At 31.6% G+C, this 22,291-nt stretch overlaps 1 protein-coding gene across 1 annotated transcript in view; it reads left to right on the top strand.

Moving 5' to 3' along the window:
* The first annotated feature begins 5,862 nt into the window (after positions 1-5,862).
* LOC115881116 (carbonic anhydrase 6-like) overlaps positions 5,863-22,291 on the top strand; it is a 77,083-nt gene continuing 60,654 nt past the window's right edge. The window contains exons 1-3 of the mRNA XM_030898498.1: positions 5,863-5,927; positions 5,989-6,208; positions 17,298-17,450. Of these exons, the coding sequence (XP_030754358.1) occupies positions 6,088-6,208; positions 17,298-17,450 (274 nt within the window). The 5' untranslated portion in view covers positions 5,863-5,927; positions 5,989-6,087. The remainder of the gene's footprint in view (positions 5,928-5,988; positions 6,209-17,297; positions 17,451-22,291) is intronic.

The following is a 22,291-nucleotide window of genomic DNA, read 5'->3' as shown; positions in this document are numbered from 1 at the left end:
CCACTAACCAAGCAGGATTTAATTTGAAAAGTCACCAGTCTCCATGCGGGTCCTTAATGTCCAAAAATGGTGGCTTTATGCACAGACCCATGCCAACAAGCAATCAAGTCTATAGTTTTAAGACTAGCATTTCCAGTAATTTAAATGTTGGGGAAAATAATGCTTTTCTATTTCTAAATACCTCTCCATCAATACCCCCTGTAAAGTATAAGAAACCTTGTGCTGATAAATATTGAAGAAAATATATAGGTACTTACCAGGTGAATGTTTTCTTACATTGTGTTCCATCAACTATCCCTATAATCCCAGGAAACCCAAATATACTATAAAATTGTTGTTGATTTATGGCAGTTATGCTGTTGTTTCTGGAAATACTAAAGAACAATGGTTCAAAGTATAAATATAATTAATTTATCTTACATTAGATTTACTAGCATTCCAACTTACCTCTCATTTTGATATTCTAGATTTTGTTCAATTAAACCGAGGTAATTAATAATGATATATATTACAGTGTCGTTTAAAAGTCTCTGTCCTAAAAACTTAAGGAGGTTCATTTCTTGGCAATATGATTTTTCCTTACATCCACTCTTGAGGAAATCCATTTTCAATGAATATACCTACTGATCGACGTCTAGGATATCAAAAGTAATCATCGAACTTACGTAGATGTATCATAATACACTTTTTAGCTTTCTCAAAGGAATAACAATAATTCTTCCTCGTAAAACAATTTTTTTGTGTCTAAGATAGGTTAAGTGGCCACTAGCCTGGAAATTTGACCGCTTAATTTAAATATAAATTCAAGTTAGATTAAAGCAAGTGCAAGAAAATAAGCTAAACATAATGTTAAGTTTTGCTTAAAAAAACTTGGTGCAAACGCCCCTACATTTTATATTATCGATATTACTACGTATATTACAAATTAAAATTTAAATTAAAATACACAAAATAACTATTTTAAAATTTTTGATAAAAAAACACCACACCACCGTCACGCCACTGATGAAGTGAAATGACAGAAAGACAGCCGAAACTCAACCGTGTTGTCATATTTATGTACCCATCTCTTTTTAACTCTCATAAAAGTGCCAAACCATGTATGATTCTAAAAAATTGAGTTTTATGAATGGAGTGTTCTGTCTACCTATATTTAGATGTCTTTGGTTCAAACCATTCTAATCAAATATTAATTCGCATTTTTCTTTTTGATCAAAAATATTTAATTTTGAATACCATAATAAAAATCAGTAAATGAGATAATGGATTTAAGGATTTGATTTTAATACAATTAATATGTGATAGTAAAATCAGATTTAGATATCAGAAATTTGTCACGAGGGGAATAATAAAAATTCTTTAATCTTAATCCATAACTTTATGTAAGTTTACTAGAATTTTGTTATTAAGTCACCAAATTATTGATATGTATCATAAAAAATATAAGATGGATATACCTTTTGTCAAACCTAGGCCTAACCTAATCAACACCTTCTACAGTCTAGATCCTGTTTCCTATTTTATCAATTTTTTTTTGTTATAACTTTACATACTGGATGGTGCATCGTCATTGGAAACATAGGAAATCCCATGCAAATTTAGAATTGTCCAAAATTTCGCTCAACTATTAATTTAGAGCTAAGTCGTAAACAGGTCTTTTAAAGGTCTGCGTATGCTGAATACACATGCCAAATTCGAACAATTTTGGACAAGCCGATTTTAAGTAATTTAAGAAAATATGCATCTATTTTTAAAATAAAACTGAACAGGTAACTATGCAAAATCAGGCAAATGCCAACGTACCTTAAATTGTCATCCTATAATTTTCTCAATGTCAATTAATAATTTCTCAATGTTTAACCCCATTCGAATCAGTTTTAACTTACAAAAATAGATTTCGGGAACACTAAGCGTAGGTACTATAACGTAGTAGTGTAGACAGCACAATAAATTACATTTGACAATGATAAAATCATAGATTGACAGCTTAAGGTACGTTGGCATATCCTTGGGCATTTATCAGATTTTGTATTGTTGGGCAAACCTTTTAAATTGGGAAAATCTATTTTACTGACCAGCATAATTTACTGACCAGCTTATATACGTTACTACTATCTAAATACGTACCACTACCACCTTAATTTTGCTACTTTCACCCAAAAATAAACTACTTCCACTTTAGTTTTGCTACTACCACCCAAAAATAAACTACTACCACCAAAAAATAAACTACTACAACCTTAATTACCATTACTGTAGGTATAGTGTTTGGACTCGCATCACCGCAGTAACAATACAGTGATGTATATGGTTTGGTTCTTCAGTGAAATCTTCTAAGGTAGACAGGATTTTACAATTTTCGAACGTACCTTTGCCGGGTATAAGAGCATTTTCTGATTTTATTTTAAAAAAAAATGTCAATTATTGTTGTTTAACAGTGTACCTGAGATTTTCACCGCACTTCAACACGAAAAAACACTTTCAAAACTGAACTTTAAAAAAAAACTGAAAGTAATTTTTGTATGAAAAAGTCCTAAAAAACAACAACTATATAACATGAATGTGTCTTACAACATTTCATACATTTTCGTACATTTGTAAGCTGTTTGTCTTCTTGTTTCGTAAGGCCAATGTCTTGACCTGCATGTCTTTCTCTTTGAAAGCTTGTCCGATATATCTTTTGAGCCTGATACTGGTTGTTCCACATCTTCCAAAATATCCCTTATAATTTTTTTAGGCAGTCTGGAAGATTAGGAATAGTTAATCGGCGTTGGACATGCTTTGTTATGAGGCTCTCTGCTAGCAAATGTATGAAGTCGAGACATTTTAACGGGGTTGATTCAAATAAAAAACTTCGCACGGCTATAAAAAGATATATGTGAAAATTTGTTACCGCCCAGAATAATGTGTCCAGTAAGTGAGCTAGGCATACCCTGATCGGCGGTAGTGCCAAGTGAGGCGCCACTGCGTTTGTGAGGAGAAATGTAAACAAGAGCGTCTCTCAGACGCGTGTTACCAGTTGAGGGTTAAGGTGGTAGTAGTTTATATTTGGGTGGTAGTAACAAAATTAAGGTGGTAGTAGTTTAGTTTTGGGTGGCAGCAGCAAAGTTAAGGTGGTAGTAGTCTATTTTTGGGTGGTAGTAGTAAAATTAAGGTGGTAGTAATTTATTTTTGGGTGGTAGTAGCAAAGTTAAGGTGGTAGTAGTTTATTTTTGGGTGGTATTAGCAAAATTAAGGTGGTATTACTTTCAACTAATCTCAAAAAGGAAATTTTAAATTTGGTCAGTAAAATAGGCACCCCCTTTTAAATTACTTAAAATCGACTTATCCAAAATTGTTCAAATTTGGCATATGTATTCAGCATACGGATACCTTTAAAAATCCTATTTACAACATGGCTAGAAGTAACAGGGGAACCAATATATGGACAGTTCAAAATTTGCATGCGATTGCCTAATCAATTAAACTTTTAGTTAAGTAATCGAGGGCGTGATTTTTAAATTCGTTATTGCCAACCATGGAAATATTCGGCGTCGCCGGGCTGACTAACTGGAATTTAATTTAAATTTCCCGCTAGGAATTCAGGTGGTAGCTCTTCTGTAGCAATTGTAGCTGCTGCAATTTGTCGTATTTATTTATTTATTTATTTCCTGACATTGTCATTCGTTTTGACACTTTAGTTTTGTATTACGAGTTTTTGGTTTAAATAAATAGTGTTGTGATACTTTATGCTTAAAAATGTTTACCAGCAGACCTTGCAGTCGAAGATTATTCTTTTTAGAACCTCTCTTAGTGCAAAGTGTATAAAATAGCTTAACGGCTGTAAAAAAATCATCGGCACTTTATTAGAATATTTTGAATGGGAAAGCGATAGTAATGAGCCTTTATGTCCATTAAGTGCTGTTAAGAAAGTAAGTTTTGTTGATTAATTTTGTTGGTAAATAATAACTGGTTATATATTTACAATTAAATTATTTTTGTTTCCAAAAGTATTTTGACTAAAAGAAAATATGTAAAAGTGGGCAACGCTGTGCCGGTCAAGCTGCATCATGTGAGAAAAAGCTTATTTGGTATGAACTATAGGTTTGATTCTGTTTTGGTTCGTAGCTAAAGTTACAGTCTTCTTTTTTTTCTATTTGTTATAATAATTTTTCTCTAAGTGCTTTTAGCTATTCGAATGAAATTTTGAAAGCAAAAGTTACTATAAATGCGATATTTTAATGTAAACAAAGTGTCGACAGATTTACCGCACATATGGGGTATCAACGTTTTTTTTTCTTCCCCCCCCTAAAATAAATCCTTGTATTCGCCCCTGGGCCAAAGTGTAGAATGGTTTGGTTGGGTAGAATGGGAGAGCTATCATCACCGCGATCTTATAGATTTTTGTGTATTTAATTACATAATATTACCCCCCATAATTATTACCCCCCATAATATTACCCCCCATAATTACAAATTATACAGATCACAGTGTTAAATAAGTACTCATTGAGTCCCCATCAAAAAGTATGAAAAAAAGTTCCTATAAACACGGATGCGGAGTTAATACATAGTTTACAGGATGTTAAAACTTTTAAACTTTGATGTAAGTAATACTGAACATCAATGTTATAAATTTTAATAAAATTTACTAATAAATTCGGTTAATGTTTTTTTTAGAAAAATATTACAGTGATAACAACATGCACGTCGCTGGTGAATCTGTCAACACTTTTTAGTACCAAAAAATATGTGGCACTAATAGTAACTTTTATCCTAAAAAATTCATTCGAATCGCTAAAAGTACTTGAAAGATAATTATACAAAATCGAAAAAAAATTAAGAGTTTAACCACTTGTAGCTACGAAACAAAGCAGAATCGGACCTAAGTATATGTTGATATAAAAATAAATCTTATTTTTACGTGAAGAATTTACCCACTGTAATAATGTAAATACATTTTTTGGATAAAACGTTTACATGAATTTCTCTATCAATAAATTTGATAGACTTGGTTATATCCACCCGTGTTCCCGTGGATTACTTAAATACCTACAAATTTTGTAAAAAATAAACACTAATACACAATTTCTGAACACAGAAAAATAATATTAACTAAATAAAATGGAAAAAATAATTTTTACTACATCACAAGCAAATAAAAATTAATATTTAGCAGAGTCATCGTTCAGTCAAAATTTAAGATTTTTCTGGTAGTGCCCAGTAGGATCTAGGGGGGAGGAGGGGCACCACCGCCACCGGGCACACCTGTAGTTAGTCAATAGATACAAAATCTAAAAATTAATAAAGTAAGTTATGAAAATCTTAAGGCAATAGAGAAATAATTAAATGAATATTTTTATGTCCACCCTGTACCAAACCGACTTTTATATATGTAACAAAATAAATAATAATATATAACGATTAGAAATCTGTTTAAGTATAGTATTATTTTAAATTCATTTCCAAATATTATAGCACAAGTTCACACATTCATCAAAATGGTTTAATTGTGTCATTATCTCGGCGGCAATAAATTTAATACAAATAAAATTTATATATGTAAATGACATATAAAGAATCTTTAGACCAGAGTCATTAAGATATTATTATTGTTTTTTTTTTAATTTAATTTTAAAAATTTAATAGAGTTTAAAAATGGTGGTATTTTCTTTCAGACCATATAATAAGAAATTTATTATAATTTCAGTAATAGTTTGCTTTTTTCTAATAATTGCGGCGACACTAATTATAGGTAAGTTTATTTTAAATAATATAATTGATATAACACGTATTGTAATAATTGTGATATTTTAGAACGGTAGGTGAGTATATTTAGCAATTTGTTAAAATTATAGTGACAATTTTTTTCAAATTTATGTAAAATGTATTTTTGTTATAATTACCTAGTTTCGCGATATTTCCAACATAATTAATTATTAGTTCATGTAAGCGTATATAGAAATTAAATAGTTTTAAGAATTGATAACTATTTCTATTTTTTTGTAGCCAGTCGCATAGTACCTACCGATAAAAAAACTTATAAAAACCTTAAGCTCAAAGTTAAATTATTTAAAATATAATATTCACCAGAAGCTTTATATTAATATGCATAACAACTTCTTTTTAATTTACATTTTCTTAATAGTTTTTGTCCCAAAATTGAAAGCACAAACTAAGTATGACGAAGAAAATGATGTCGATATACACTGGAGCTATGATGATCAAGGTAAGTTCATATTATTTATTAATTGAAAATACATCATAGTTTTTATTTTTGGATTGAATATACTCTTCCAATACTTGACCCATTTCCATTATTAAATTCGTAAAATAGAAAATATAAAAAGAATTAAGAAACTATATTTAAATTACCTTAAAATTGTTTTACAGCTAACCGATATTCGCGGATGCGAATATTAATTTGTTATGGAGAAAAAATATTTTTTTATAAAATATTATATACATTATACAGATAAAGTCTACATCATATGGGATTTTATTTTTATTTAAGGCTGATTCATGGTACACCGGGCCGTACCCGAGCCGGGCACGGACGGGGCACGGACGCCTTTCGGCGAAGCTCGGCCCGTGCCCGGCTTAGCATGAATGCATACGTATAAATAACATTTGACAATATTTGGCCGTGCCTTCACCGTCGCACGGCCCCGGCCCGTCACGGTGTACCATGAATCAGCCTTTAGGCGCGGTTCTCACTATAACGTACTGTCACCGTCACGTAGAGCCGTCGCGTCGCACAGTGGATCGACCTAATGCAATTTGCTGGACATTCAGCAATTATGCAAAATTTCTAACTAAGACTTTTTTTTGAATAAATGTGTTCTAAAATCTTCAAATTTGCAAAAAAAATGGTTATGACTTTATTATAGATAACTCACTGAATGTTGACAGGTGTTTTTCCAGAATAGGTATATATTTTATTTGAATTTCGGTATTAAATTAACTATTACAATTTAAACTGCATAATTTCATACTTATTCCAAAACTTAGTGAATTTTTATCATATTTTTATTCTATATGAATTATGACCTTGCGATTTGTCCAGATTCTTTACTCAATAATAATAATTTTCAGTCTTATTATTATACAGGGTGGCCGAACTGTATTCCGGAAACTTCGGCAGCATATTCTACAGATGAAAATGAGTAAAAAAGTTCGTATAAATGTATGTCCTAAAATGCTTAGTTTCGGAGATACAGTGTATAGAAGTTTCATTTTTATTTCGATTTTTTCCAAATAACTTCTGCAGTAACGTCAATTTTTGGATGAAAATTGGCATTTCGGAGTTATTTGACGTGAGAAATAGGTGGCGCCACCTACATGTGTTTTATCTGTTTTGAAGAGTAATAACTTTTCGTCCGTGCCTGTATAAAACTACTGAGTGAAAAAATATACATTTCCGTGATTTTTTACGTAATAAATGTCTTGGTAAAAATCGCTATGAGCAACTGTTCTCAAGATATTTATAATGGAAATAGTCAATCCATGTTATTATTGATAAAAATTAAACATCTTTAGTAAATAGTTATTTAATATTATATTATATATTATTATTAGACTGAAATAATAAATTTGAGAACTTTTTATCTTCTTAAATTAATTTTCCTTAATTAATAATTAATTTTTTCTTAAATTAATTTCTTCGAAAAAATTATGATGATAGTTTGTGTTAAACTTTTGGCACAAAAACATTTCAAATTTATGATTTCAGTCTAATAACTATTTAGTCAACATGTTTAATTTGTGTCAATGATGACGGGTATTATTGATGATTTCGATTCCAAATCTCGAGAATCATTACTCGGAGCGATTTTTACCAAGAGACCTTTTTTACGCAGTAAATGTCGTAAATGTATATTTTTTACTTCATAGAAATTATTTGGGAAAAATCGAAATAAAAATGAAATTTCTACACCCTGTATATCCAAATCGAAGCATTTTAGGATATATATTTATACAGTCTGACAAACGGATCTGAAACAGCAGGGCAACGGTGAGGGGATCGCAATTTTCTAAAATCATGACCGATTTCATTCATAAAATATCCACGAGCGTGCGGTGTTTCATAAAAATATATCAGGAATTTTTATAATATTTTCCAGTAAAGTTTATAATATTATTTTACTTTAAATGTACCTACATTTTGTTTAGTCATTTGCCAAATATAGTAATATTTGTTAAAACGCGTGTACTAATTACAATAAACACAAATCAAGTTAAAGACATAAAACACAATACAATAACAGCGCCACTGGATTTTTCAATAGTAGTGACTGTTTCTACTATTCCTAGAGAGGGGCATAAAGTTGGGGGTAATGGCGGCAAGACGTGCGAGAATCTCGACCAATCAGACTGGTTGAATCTGGGATGCCATGATGAATTTTGTCAGCGTTGCCAGCTTACCCTAAACGGACTTTATCTTAAGGAAATACTTTACCTTTTATAATAGGCAGAATGAACGAAATCTCTTAATTAGATAAATATACATTATTATAATAAGAACTACGTCAACATATTAGCATATATCTAATTATGTATGCTGAAATGAACTAAAATATATTCAATTTATAGGTAATATCGAGCTACTTTGCTTTTCTATAATTAAACGTGACAACATCGACTTTTTTTGCCCGAATTCCTTCCGCTGTTTTAGATTCGTTTGTCAGATAATACGAACTATTTTACTTATTTTTATCTGCAGAATATGCTGCCGAAGTTTCCGGAATACAGTTCCGACCACTCTGTATAGTGTATCACAAAAAAATTACAAATTTTAATCGTGAGTTTTAAAAAAATGCCTAAATATGCATATTTTTTTTTATATCTGTTATTGAGGTTAAAGCTTTTCTTAAAATAAATATAAAGTAAGATTTACTGCCACATATTTACAGTCATATGTTTACAGTCCAATATCGTCGTTGTTGGCAAAGACATGAAAAAAGATCTATACAGATGTTGTATGGTTTAAAATGGTGCATATCCTAAAAAACATTTTGGTGCATACAGGGTGTCCCAAAAAAAGTTATGAAAAAGCATTAAGTTTTTTTAAATAGCACCCCCAATTTTTCTGTACATAATTGGATATAACATAAAATTTTGCATATTATTATTGCAACACAATCTAGTAAATATAAAAACTTTAGTACAAAATTTGGTTTTAAAAATATATGCCTAGAGAAATAAAGCATTAAAATTGTTAGTGCTTTTTCACAAAATCGTAAATTAAATTAAAGTGCGGTAAACCTTAATTAAACTACGCCTATTTTAACGAAATATACAGGGTGTTTCAGAACTAAGATCCATATCAAAGTTATATTTCTGCTTAGGGAATAGCCGGTATTTTATTTCATTTTTGGATTCTTGGGCATAAAATAAGGCATATATTATAAGGGTTAAATATGTTTAAAATCTTTGGTTTGGGATGTATTTAAAGATATTTAAATATGCATGCTACAATAGATTATTAACACCCTGTACATTACTTTTCAGAATTAATTCTTGTGCTGAGTTTAAAGGTGGGGAAATAAATTTTACCGGAAAATGTTATTGCTTCCTTAAAATTATACAGGGGTACCAAAAATTGCTGATTTATTTTAAGGATATATTTTATATAAAAACTTCGTTATTTCAAATGCAATACCCTGTATTTTTTTAAATAAATTGAAGCAGATTCAAATGCTTTTTCAAATTATATTAGAGTTTCCTACACCTATCTAGCTCAGATTTTGAATAAAAAGCGATTTTTCAATAAAATCGTAATCAAGTTGGCTGGTGTCGCCATGGCAATTTTCTAGTGACATTTAGACTAACTATTTTCAAAATCGACATTAGTACGAATTTAGGTTAAAGGGTATAGCACTCAGGGGTTCGATTTGGTGTCGAATCATAATAATTCATCTAAATTTTTAGCTCTTTAACTCAAACGGTTTCTGAGATTTGCAAAAAAACCTGTTCTTTTCAATCTTATTTTTATTTTTATAGTAAAATTCAAAATTAATTAGTGCTGATTTTTTTTCTAATTCTTGGAAGTCTAAGACATGAAAAAATAATATGATCATGATTCATAAACAAAAAGCCTATTTTTAGCGGATGAAAGAAAATTAAAATTTTCATTTTTTTAACCTTCGTGAAATATGTCATTCACTAAAAATCGTCAGAAAATGTCTTTTATACTTCTTCACACTCAGGAATTTTTTAGGATTTTTTGAAGTGGTGTAACAATATGAAAAATAATAATTACGCAAACTCATTTTTTTTTCTAAAATCTTCTGAAATTATAAATGGGTTAGTTGCAATTTAATACATACAACAATGAAGACTAGTTTATTGTTAGGTTACCTAAATAAGCGAAACTTTAGAGGAATATGATTGTTGGTTACTGTAAATCCCAGTAGATGGCGTTATAATGCGTCAGCTTGACGCGAATTTTTCAAAAACCCTGTGTTTACGTAATCATTGCGTAGCAATATGATTGAAAATGTGTAATAAGCATCATTAGCGTAACTAGCAATTTATCCTGGGGTGGGCCTAGGGGGGCCTGGGTTGAGCCCAGGGGGGGCCTAGGGCTTCTGTTTTTTTTAAAATGAAAAATAATTTCAAAAAACACATTTTTTGAATAAAACGTTTACATGAATTTCTCTATCAATAAATTTCATAGACTTGGTTATCAAACCGTGTTCCCGTAGATTACTTAAATACATACAAATTTTCTAAAAAATAATAAAAAATTAACACATTTTTTGAACACAACAAAATAATATTAACTAAACAAAACTAGAAAACATCATTTTTACTACATCACAAGCAAATAAAAATTAATACGTTGCCAAGAATTATAATTCAGGATTTCTCTGGGGGGTGCCCAGCAGTACCTGGGAGGGGGGGCCAGCACCACCGGCCACCCCTGTAGTTACGCCAGTGATAAACATTGTGAATTTGAAGTACAAAAATATTTTCTAGGCAGTTTTTTAAACTAAAAAAATATAAGTTAGTTAAAACAGAATATTTTAGAAAAATATTAGTTTTTAATTTTTTTCATACTGTATTAATATGGGATTTAATTGTTGTTTTTCATATTGTTCCACTACTTCAAAAAATCCTAAAAAATTCCTGAGTAAAGGTAGTAAAGTAGTGTAAAGGAGTATAAAAGACATTTTCTGACGATTTTAATTTTTCTAAGATTTTAATTTTCTTTCCTCCGCTAAAAATCGGCTTTTCGTTTAAGAATCATGATCATATTAGTTTTCATGTCTTGTAGAATGTAAAATGTTTAGGAGGGGAGTTAGTCACCGCGACCTTAAAGATCTATTGTGTGTTCCCCTTTCTTGAGTTATAACGAGTTATAACTCATCATACAGTCTCAAGGCTTTAACAAAAGCCAGTATCTGAGACGGCTCCACATAGGCTAGCTCTCCATCCTTGACATCAGCCGTACCAAAGTTCATAGCACGAATGGTCGTCGTCTCGGCGCACTCAGTGATGAGGTGTTCAGGTGATTCCCCATATTCCCCACAGAATCTGTATTCGCCGTTGTTTCTCAGCTTCAGCCTACTGAGGTGTTCGTTGAGGAGACAGTGTCCTGTTAGAAACCCCGTGATAATCCGAAGATTGTTTTTACTTAAATCAAGGAAAACCTTTGATTTTTCTCGGTCGTAGGTTCTGAGGAACTTTTTCGAGTGTCTTAGACCGTTGGAGGACACCCATTCCAAGTTACGGTTGGAGTCTTCCAGATTCTTCAGTTCCGCTTTCAGTTGGTTTCCGCTTGGAAAACAGAACGGTTCTGGTCCAGTTAGTGGAGTGTTAATGTCTTAAACATCTAAGAATTAGAAAAAAAATCATCATTAATTAATTTTGAATTTTTCTATATAAAAATAAAAAAAATTGAAAAAAAAAGTTTTTTTTGAAAATCTCGAAAACCGTTAGAATTAAAGGGCTAAAAATTTAGATGAATTATTATGATTCGACACCAAATCGAAGCCCTGAATGCGAGTTAATAAAGCCGCGGGGGCAGATTTCCCATATTAATCAGGCTATATCGTTTGACTTTAGCGCGTTGGTTTTTGCTTTAAAATTAGATTCAAATGACATAATAAAATTTACGCTGTTGCTATCGGGTATCTGTCAAATTTGAGATTTAAAAAAGATAAATGTTTAAAAAACGACTCTATTAGCCGACTTTATGCTAATGCCTAAAGTAAAGAAAAGTATGAATAACTTGAATTGAAATGATGAACTCGATGAAATTCATATTTGTGGTACATACTAATATCAAAACGTATTTTTAAAAAACCCAAGTCTGTAAAGAAAAAAGTTCCATATGATGCGGACTTTATCAGTGACACTGTACAGGGTGGGTCAAATTCGACGCTTTTAAATGGAAACACCCTTTTCTATAGGAGATAGATAAAAACTAATATCGGTGTCTGGAGCTCAATTTTTGTCAAAAACATGATGGTGAAAACCGCATATCGATATCTGTTACCGTTTCGGAGTTACGGGGCGTTTTTAAAAAATATGCATTTTTAACAAATCGCTGTAAATTTTTCAAAGCACCTTTTACGTAAAATTTAATGGTTTAAGTGTATTTTTTTTTAAAATTAATAATTTAAGAATTATCAACAGAAAATTTGATTTTTTATATGGAACACTCTGCATATTTTTAATTTATTGAAAAGAAATTAAAATTACCTTTCCAAAAATATAACACACTTCATATTTTGCTCGATTCCTCTTCGAGATATAGAGTATATAAAAATTCGCCCGCTTTAAATAAGTAGGCTTTGAACGGCACCGGCTGTAATGCAAAAAAAATCTAGCTGTGAGCATCAATCGACCGTCTTCTGTTATGGACAGACGGGGCAGTTTTTGAACATTTCTCGCGGAATTCATTACTCAGTGGGGGTGAAAGATACCCTCTCATAACTGCTAAGTATTTCTAATTCTTGTCTAGATTATACGGAAGAATAAGGAACCTTTATTCTTCCGCAAATATATTCATAGGATTAGATCCATGGGCACTAAGTCAGGCGGCCTCGACGGCCAACGGCGGGGATCTTGGTTAGCTATTCAATTATTCTAGAAATTGGCTGCAATTGCTGATAACTTCAGAGTTCAAAGGCGGTGCGTCGTCTTGCTGGAAAAATATGTTTTCGAGTTGCATTAAGGGCATATCATCAATAGGGGTCCAAAGCCTACTAGTTAAAAGTGGCGAACTTTTAAAAATTTTATATTTCAAAGGAGATTATAACAAAATATCAAGTGTGTTATATTTTTGGAAAGGTAATTTTAAATTCTTTTCAGTTAATTAAAAATATAGAGGATGTTCGAAATAAAAAATCAATTTTTCTGTTGATAACGATTAAATTCTACGTAAAAAGGTGCTTTGGAAATATTTTCATAGAAATACAAAATTTTCCATAGCAAAAAAGTTACAGCGATTTGTTCAAAATGCACATTTTTGAAAAACACCCCGAAACGGTAACAGATATTGATGTGCGGTTTTCACCATCATGTTTTTGATGAAAATTGAGCTCCAGACACCGATATTAGTTTTCGTCTATTTCCTATAGAAAAGAGTGTTTCCATTTAAAAGCGTCGAATTTGACCCACCCTGTAGAGGGTGTCCCATTTTGATTGAAATCGTACGACATCATTTGTTTGTCATCATCATTGTTGTCAGCATCAAATTAGTAAAGATAGGAGGATGTGGTTTGCACAGATGCGGTTTCCCACTTTTTTGTCAAACCGAAAATGCAACAACCCTCTTCACTTCTGAGCTAGAGCTCTTTTTGAAAATTTTGCAATTTGGGACAGCCCCCGTATATTATGAAAGATATCGAGGACTTGAAAACTGATTCTTGTAGAACTTTTTACGTATAATACAGTGGTGTAGTTTATTTTTCTACAAAATATATTTTTGAAAATATGAACTAAAGTTATGTTTTTTCACATGCAACTGTATATTTATAAATTATATGATGAAAAATGTATATTTATAAATTATATGATTCGTATTGCAATGAGCTTCCAAAAATATATAACACTCTATATTTATTTTCACTATTTACTGCAATATTTAAAAGAGATCATTTTCTTATTAATATAGGTCGTGATAGATAACAAAAATATTAAAATGTTATTTACTAAAATAATCATACACATATTAAAATTTTACTTTCAAACTGTTGAATAATAAATAGAGAGTGTTATATATTTTTGAGAAGCCCATAGCAAGACGGATCATATGGTTTATAAATATCAGATTACAAGAATCAGTTTCAGGCCAATGCCCCTTAAGTTGTCATCCTATAATAATATTGTCAATGCCAAATTGTATTTTCTAGTTTCAAATTACAAAAATATATTTCGAGGACACTAAACGTAGTAGTGTGTGTAGACAGCACAGTAAGTTTTTTTTTCTATTTTAACCACCCTATAGATCAGAAAGGAAGTTCTTAGACCCTTAGTCTTTAGACCCCATGTTTATACAGGGTGTCCCAGGCTGAGCGTCCATTAAAAGTTTCTAGAAAACCACAATATCTAGATCGGATTTTTTTTTGCACATCATTGTTTTACAACGAGATCTATCAATTAAAAATATTTTCAATATGGCGGCACTTCCGGAAATACCGGAAGTTGAGACCAACTTTCTTATTTTAAATGGGTGCCCCCATTTTTTATTACATGCTTAAATTCTCTGTAAAATTATATGAATATTCATATCAAACACTCTATACCTAACATTAACCGTTTTTGAGAAAAAAATATTTAACATTTTTGGACGAAAAAAAAAACTACCTGTCAAAAAAATTTGTATAGCTTAAACGTCAAATTTAGTGATTACCACAGTCACTGTGCCATAAAGAGAAGACCTGTAGCTATCTATTTCAAAAATAAAATTGGTCACAAATGTCATATAATAATGGCGGTCAGGGATTTGAGCGATTAAAAAATTTTCATAAATCATTTTTCTCAATCAAAGGTTTCTCAATTCTTTACTTTTTAACTATACATGTTCCTATACCTAAAATAAATCGTTTTTAAGTTATATAAGATTTAGTTTGAAAACATATAGTTTTTTCTTGATTTTATCTAGTTTCCTTTGATATTAACTGTCAAACAGTTAGACAATTTATTTCCATCTGTCAGAAAACAAATTATTTGAATTTCCTATAAAATAAATACTGCCTGCCTTAAGAGTTTAAAAAGTGTATTTATAAAAATATATCTAATATTTTCGCTTTTTAGTGATATCTAATAGTCGATATTATTAATAATATACCGTAGATCGAAAAAAAAAGAAAAAAAAAACAGCGCAAAATTGGCTTGGCAATGATGATCGATAACATACTGCTTTTTGAACAAAGTGTCACAACATAACATGGCCAGATCTATTGTTTTACATCACTTGACATTTAAAGTCATAGGCTACTGGTTAAAATCAAGAAAAAGATACGCTTTAAAACTAAATCTTAAATAACTTAAAAACGATTTATTTTAGGTATAGGAACATATATAGTCAAAAAGTAACGAATTGAGAAGCCTTATCACTAGTGAAATAAAAAAAAGTGGGTTTCCATTTGAAAAAAAATGATTTATGATAATTTTTTCTAATGCACGCTCAGCCTGGAACACCCTGTATATGAACTTTTTTCTTCTCAATTTCCGGTATCAAGTGCCGCCATATTGAAAATATTTTTAATCGATAGATCTCGTTGTTAAACAATGATGTGCAAAAAATCTCTGATCTAGATATTGTAGTTATTTAGAAACTTCTAATGCACGCTCAGCCTGGAACACCCTGTATATGAACTTTTTTCTTAAAGCATATAAGCAATCACAACCCGTGAAATGTTTTAAACTTCTCAAGGAACGCCCTGTATAATTGATATACAGGGTCCGGCAATAATGCATCTGTAGCTCCTAAAATAAAAAACTTGGGAATTTTGTTTAGGTGCAAACCTAAAGTATGTACTAGGATGTATTTCAGGAAAATATTTTAACTTCTATAGGGTGGCTCAAAAAAGTGTGAGTGAATCGGGATGATTTTTTTTTAAATGGAACACCCTGTATTGCATTTTTGTATTTCCTTTCAGTTCACTTTACATAATCCCAAGACATGATTAAATATATTTCGATAATTTCAGAGATATTAATAAATAAATAAAAATTATATTTTTTCAGCTTTTCTTAAAAAATTATTAATATCATTGTTACAGATCTGTCCTGAAATCAAAACTATATTAGATATTTTTTAGATGGCTCAGTACTTTTGCTATAAATATGGAAATCGTAGATCATACAGGATGTTCAAAATTCTATGCCAAACTTTCTAAAATATAAAATAATTTTTCTTTGTTTTTTTAAACGGAACACCCTCTATATTATTTTTTCAATAGATGGAGAATTAAAAAGTGAACATTTTTTGCATTTAGAGTATTTCAAAATTTTAACAGTTTCGCAGATATTCCCGGTTTTGTATTTCATATGGCATTTTCCACAGTAAATTTTTATCAAAGCCACCCAATCATTTTTCTCTCGTATTTTACCATTGAAAGCGCCATATGAAATAATACTGCGTGTATCCGGAAAACTATTAAAAATTTTGGAACACTTTAAATACAAAAAAATGTTCATTTATTAATCCTCCGTCAAATAAAAAAATAATATACAGGGTGTTCCATTTAAAAAAACGAAGACAAATTATTTTATATTTTTGAGTTTTTAAGTTTGGCGTAAAATATTGAACATCCTGTATGATGTACGATTACCATATTTATAGCAAAGTAAGAACAGACCATCTAGAGTAAATATCTAAAATAGTTTTGATTTCAGAACAGTTCTTGTATTTTTAATATTTTTTTTAAGAAGGGTTGAAAAATATATATTTTTGATTTATATTTTAATATCTCTGAAACTATCGAGATAGTTTCAGAGAGAGATATTACTCATATCTTAGGATTATGTAAAGTGATCTGAAAGGAAGCCAAAAATGCAATAATATACAGGGTGTTCCATTTAAAAAAAATGATCCAGATCCACTCACACTTTTTTGAGCCACCCTATAGAAGTTAAAATATTTTGAGGAAATACATCCTCATACATACTTTAGGTTTGCACTTAAACAAAATTCTCAAGTTTTTTATTCTAGGAGCTACAGATGCCCGACGCACTATTGCCGGACCCTGTACACAAATTTTTAGCACTTGCTCTATTAATCTCTGAATAAATGTAAGGAATTACAAGCTATTGACAAGTTTTACTAATTTCCAAATCAATAAACATATAATTTATTTTAGAGCACTGGCCACTGGTGTTTTGTAGAAATGGTACTCAACAATCTCCAATACCATTGTCGCAAAATACGTCTTTACTAACAGATCTTAAGCCTTTAGTAATAGAAAACTTTGATGAAGAATATTTATTGGATGTTTCTCAAAATGGACATACAGGTAAAGTTTTAAAATTGTGATATTATAAACATTTTTTCTTTTGTGCGTGTTAAAATTATATATTATTATCGTTGGACTGCGGCATAGTTCATAGTTCCCTAGTTTCATAAATTGTGATTGAATGGGTGATCGACAAACAGAAGGAGGATTGTTATCGCGCATTGTAAACTTTATATCGTACGATTTTTTTACTTGTACATCGTTATCTTTACGCTGCTGATTATACTTAATGACAATTACTTTCTAAAGCTAGGTTCTTACACACGCGAATTGCAAAATACGAATTGCGAATATTGTTGTTATTAATCGATTTCAAAAAAATACAGAGGAGGCAAAATTGACATAAAGTTGTTTTAATATTTTAAAATTCGACAAAAGGGTTACTGCAAGACATCAAACGTTGCTGTAATAAAGTTTTTTAAAAAAATGGGGACTGGAGCTAAACAAAAAGAAGACAAGATTTTGACAGAAACATATTGTTGGTGGTGAGTTGGAAGACTGATATTAAATAACAACATAACGATTGAAGCCTGAGAAGAATATACAGGGTTGGTCAAATTCGACGCTTTTAAATGGAAACACCCTTTTCTATAGGAGATAGACGAAAACTAATATCGGTGTCTGGAGCTCAATTTTTGTCAAAAACATGATGGTGAAAACCGCATATCGATATCTGTTACCGTTTCGGAGTTACGGGGTGTTTTTCAAAAATATGCATTTTTAACAAATCGCTGTAACTTTTTTGCTATTGAAAATTTTGTATTTTTATGAAACATTTCCAAAATACCTTTTTACGTAGAATTTGATGGTTTAAGTATATTTTTTTTAATTAATAATTTACGGATTATAAACAGAAAATTTTATTTTTTATATGGGACACCCTGTATATTTTTAATTTATTGAAAAGAATTTAAAATTAGCTTTCCAAAAATATAACACACTTGATATTTTACTCGATTCCTCTTCGAGATATAGAGTATATAAAAATTCGCCCTCTTTAAATTAGTAGGCTTTGAACGGCATCGGCTGTAATGCAAAAAAAATTCTAGCTGTGAGCATCAATTAAAATGAAAATAATATTTGCAATGAGAGATGCAGAATTTTATAACAATTTAAAATATATTTAACCATTTTAAAAAAAATGGTTAAACCATTTTAAAAAAAATGGTTAAATGTATTTTAAATTGTTATAAAATTCTGCATCTCTCATTGCAAATATCATTTTCGTATACATATTTAACCAACATCAACACATTTAAACTATATCTAATAACAATAAAAATAAATAGCAAACCAAGACATGAGATTTTGCTACAGGTGTTCGACATATCGACCGTCTTCTGTTATGGACAGACGCGGCCGTTTTTGAACATTTCTCGCGGAATTCATTAACTCAATGGGGGTGAAAGATACCCTCTCATAACAGCTAAATATTTCTAATTCTTGTCTAGATTATACGAAGGAATAAGGATCCTTTATTCTTCCGCAAATATATCCATAGTATTAGATCCATGGGCACTAAGAAAGAAGAAAGAAATTGCTTTATTGTCATAAAAAAAAATTTACAATTTTGTTGACAAAACTTAAAAAAAAGAATATAAAAAACATACAAAACTTCACTTAACAATAGAAAAACATATAAAACTAACAGCAAACATACAAAACTAGAACAATACTTTATACAATTATAGAAATTGTACATTGTCAAAAATTTATTTAATTAAATATAAATAAAATATAAACATACATGTAAATAAACAACTGTATATATAATGTCAATACTAAATTTAAATGGATAGAAAACAAAATCATTTCTTAAATTTAGTGAATGTGTGTTAAATTTAGAACCCTAGATATTAATAAAAAATCGTTAACCGCGTAAAAAGGCTTTCTCCAGTAAGTATGATCTCAAAGCTCTGCGAAATGCAGGAAAGATGAAATGGAATTAATTTCAGATGGCAGATGATTGTGCATTTTTTTTGCATTGTACAATATGGAACTCTTTACTAACTCAGAGTGAGGGGTTGGCAGATACATGTTATGCTCTGCGTTCCTAATTGGATAGCCATGAACTGGCCCTAGAGAAATACTCGATACGTGCTTGCGAACTAGGCAGACGGATTCGAGTATGAATAGGGAAGGAAGAGTTAATATTTTAATATAGACTGTCCTAGATGTTGACAAATTAAGCACATTAGCAACTGATCTAAGTGCGAAACAGGCAGAACTTAATTTTTTAGCTAAAGCATCGATGTGCAAATCCCATTTTAAATAGTTGTCCACAACAAGGCCTAAAAATTTCACAGAATCAACGACGTCAATGGTGGTATTATCAAGTTGAAAAGGTAGCAACGTACTTTTATATGATAAGACTTTTAGTTTTAGAGACGTTGAGACACAGATAATTAGAATCGCACCATGTTTTTATGTTGATTAAGTCACTGGAAATGGTTCTATGAAGTGCCGTGGTGTCCGGGCTGCTCCATGTGAAACAAGTATCATCCGCGAAGAGACAGATTTTACCACTGATGTCCAGACTAGCAATATCGTTGATAAACAACAGAAACAAAAATAGGACCTAGCACTGAGCCCTGAGGTACTCCGCATTCTATTGGCTTGCAAAGAAGACACAGTCTTATCAACCCTCACACGCTGGTTTCTGTTGTTAAGGTAGGACTTAAACCATTCAAGAGGCGTTCCCCTGATACCATAGTACTGCAATTTGTTAGTTAGGATGTTATGATTAACACAATCGAAAGCTTTCGAGAAATCACAGAAAATTGTTGCTGTAACGAGACGGTTGTTCAGACTGGAGTATACATTATTAAACAGCGAAAACATAGCGTCATTTGTACATTTGTTACTCAAGAACCCAAACTGAAAGGGGTGAGTATTTTGTATTTTTAGAAGAAATGATACAAGCCTCTTTTTAACCAGTCTCTCCATGATCTTCGATAACGTGGGAAGGAGTGCAATTGGACGATAGTTGGAAGCTTGCTCTTTATCACCTCCTTTATGCAAAGGAATAATTATCGCCGACTTAAGGCACCTGGAAAGCACCATCTTCAAATGACATATTAATTAAGGCTGAAAGATGGTTTAATATACATTCCGGCATACTAAGAGAACATTTTAAGAGTAAGTCCGTCAGTCCCTGCTGAAGATTTATTTTTAATATCATTTAATGTATTGCCGAAGCTCTGCACCAACTCCCACAGGCGTAAGGAAGAAACTGTGCAAATTAACATTATAGTCAGAGAGAAATGATAGAGAATCAAGGGAGGGTGAGATAGTATTCACTATATTCTTCGCCACATTTACAAAGTAATTGTTTAGGTCCTCAGGTGAAGTTGAGGTTATGTTGGACGAAGAAACCTTACCCTCAAGTCATTCACAATCGACCATGTTTCTTTGGCAATATTACCGGACTCAGTCAACCTCCTATTGTAATAGATGTCCTTGGCGGCTTTTATAGTCTTATGGTAAATTTTCCTGTAAAGTTTCACGTACTCGTGAAAGAAGACACTATCCGAGAATTTTTTAGGTGAGATAAAGAGCGCATGTTTTTTGCAGATGTACGTAGGCCCTTAGTAGTCCAGGGTTTATGATGTTTAATTTTGACAGGCCTGAGAGGAAAGGCTTTGGATGCCAGACCAGATAATGTTTGTGTAAATCTGGAAAAATTCAGTGTCTACATCACCAGAGATGACATGCCAATCTGTTGTTAGACAAAGCTGCTTAAAATTTATAAAGTTTTTTTCCGAAAAATACGTCCTAATTTACGAAAAGTGTTTTACTCTCGGATTTTATGGAAATTTTGTTAATACTCCTTCATGATCAGAGAAGCCTGAGTTCAACACAGTACAGTCAACCAATTCTGGATCAAAGGATGACACGACATAGTCTATAGTACTAGAACAAGTTCTAGTGATTCTTGTTGGTGCATTAACATGCATTACTACACCAAAAGTCTCGAAGATAGACTGGAGAGATTCCCGAGCATCACACACACTGGAGAAGTCAATATTAAGGTCACCACACAAGATCAACCTGCTATTCACAGGCAGGGACTCTAGCAAACTCAGTAATTTCTGAAAGAACATATGCATATCTGCGTCAGGTGTTCTATAAATACAAACAATATAGAGGTCATAAGCAATGTGGTAGATGATAGAAAATTCAAACATTTTCTCGGCTAATAAGTGATCAAATTTTGTTATTGCCGTAAGGTTTTTGTTGGTAGACATTATCATAGTACCTCCATGAGATAAATTACTTCTATTAAATCTAGCTATTGTTGTGTAATTTTTCACAAACACGGGCTCATCGGTATTTAACCAATGTTCCGTTATGGCAATGATTTCAGGAAATTTGAGCTGTTCCAATAAAAGAAATAATTCATCTGTTTTGTGTCTTAAGGACTGAACATTGATAAGAAAAATACCTAGCTTGCTATCGTCCGATTTATCAGAGGGTGCTTGATCCTCTGTTCGCGTCAAATGAATTAAAAATTTTTATTTTTAGATGGAGAGCCACTGGAAAAATACTTGCTGTGGCTTTCCCTAGACTTCTGAAGGTGAAATAGCTTCTCTGATGAGAAAAAGGTCCTGAAGGCGGAGAGATCTGCCTCAACCTCAGCCACGCCAATGCCATACGCGTCGTGGAAGCGATAAAACAACTTGCGCAGGGAGTCCATGTCGCATGGGAGACCTTCCGATGCTAGCGCCAACTTGATGCTGGTGTTGGTGTGTCCCTCAAAACACGCACTGGGGGGTTGGTCATGGAGGTACGCAAGGAATAGCCTGACAGCTTTCAATATCGAAGGGTCCCTTAGTCTCGCC

The sequence above is a fragment of the Sitophilus oryzae genome, unplaced genomic scaffold (genome assembly GCF_002938485.1).
Source record: "Sitophilus oryzae breed Bouriz unplaced genomic scaffold, Soryzae_2.0 scaffold_169_pilon_pilon, whole genome shotgun sequence".
NCBI classification, from domain to species: domain Eukaryota; kingdom Metazoa; phylum Arthropoda; class Insecta; order Coleoptera; family Curculionidae; genus Sitophilus; species Sitophilus oryzae.
The sequence above is the reverse complement of the archived record's forward strand: the minus strand, read 5'-3'. Positions and strand labels throughout refer to the sequence as shown.